The following is a 915-nucleotide window of genomic DNA, read 5'->3' on the forward strand; positions in this document are numbered from 1 at the left end:
GGCAGCAGACCCAGCAATCCCACACTCAGTCCTTCGAGGTGTACCTCAAGGAATTAGAGAGGCAACGGGTACTGTTGAAGCACAACAAGCACCATATCTCGGATCAAGATCTAGTAGAGAAGCTGCTACTGACTACGACATCGCCTTACAAGGACTGGGTAGCAGAGTGGGTTGCCGAGGAAAGAGAACCGAGAGAGATGGTGAGATTACTCAGAAATCGAGCTCGAGCTACCACAGCTCAGAATATGTTCAAGTCCAGCACTGAGACTCTGGCTGGTATCAATGCCCCTGACCAGAGTCAACCAAGAACCGGTGTCCTCAACAATAACACCAATGCTGCTGCTGAATCTACACCACGTCGTGTTAACTACAAGGTCCTGAGAGATAACAACCGCTGTTGCCGATGCTTCCGTATTGGTCATATCAGCAGCGCTTGCGAAGCCACTGAACCAGCTTCGTTATCTAGCAGATGTCTGTCCTGTGGAGGTTCCCATGAGACTTCCTCTTGCCGTCTGTCCCAGAAAGTTGGTGTCCAGAATCTTCAATGTCGACGATGCAAGGGATCTGGTCATGTGGCGCATATTTGCAGGGGAGTTAAAGCTGTCGATAAGTCTCAACCGACTCTAGCCACTGATCTCTCGAGATCACACAGTGATTCAGCTCAAGAGCCTATGACGACGGCCTCAAGCAATATTCGACAAGAGGATAAACAAGATCCCAAGGTCCACCCTCTTAGCATGCTCTCCGAGATGGACACTGGCACTGACCCCCTCTACACCGAAATAAGTTTCGTGGCGGCGAAACCCCTGAAATGTACGGCTATGATCGACACCGGTGCTGCTAGAGTATATATACGTCAAAGTTTGACCAAGTCATTGGAGAAAGCCGGAGCCGTTGCTGGGTCACGACAGGTGA

At 50.5% G+C, this 915-nt stretch overlaps 1 protein-coding gene across 1 annotated transcript; it reads left to right on the plus strand.

The window, feature by feature from the left end:
- Nucleotides 1-245: 245 nt before the first annotated feature.
- Nucleotides 246-813, plus strand: Pmar_PMAR002494 (hypothetical protein; the record flags this gene model as incomplete). The annotated part of the gene is made up of 1 exon (XM_002767970.1): nucleotides 246-813. A coding segment is annotated over one exon (568 nt), but the record flags the coding sequence as incomplete, so codon positions are not given.
- Nucleotides 814-915: the final 102 nt, after the last annotated feature.

This window comes from Perkinsus marinus (genome assembly GCF_000006405.1).
Source record: "Perkinsus marinus ATCC 50983 genomic scaffold scf_1104296969288, whole genome shotgun sequence".
NCBI lineage: Eukaryota > Perkinsozoa > Perkinsida > Perkinsidae > Perkinsus > Perkinsus marinus.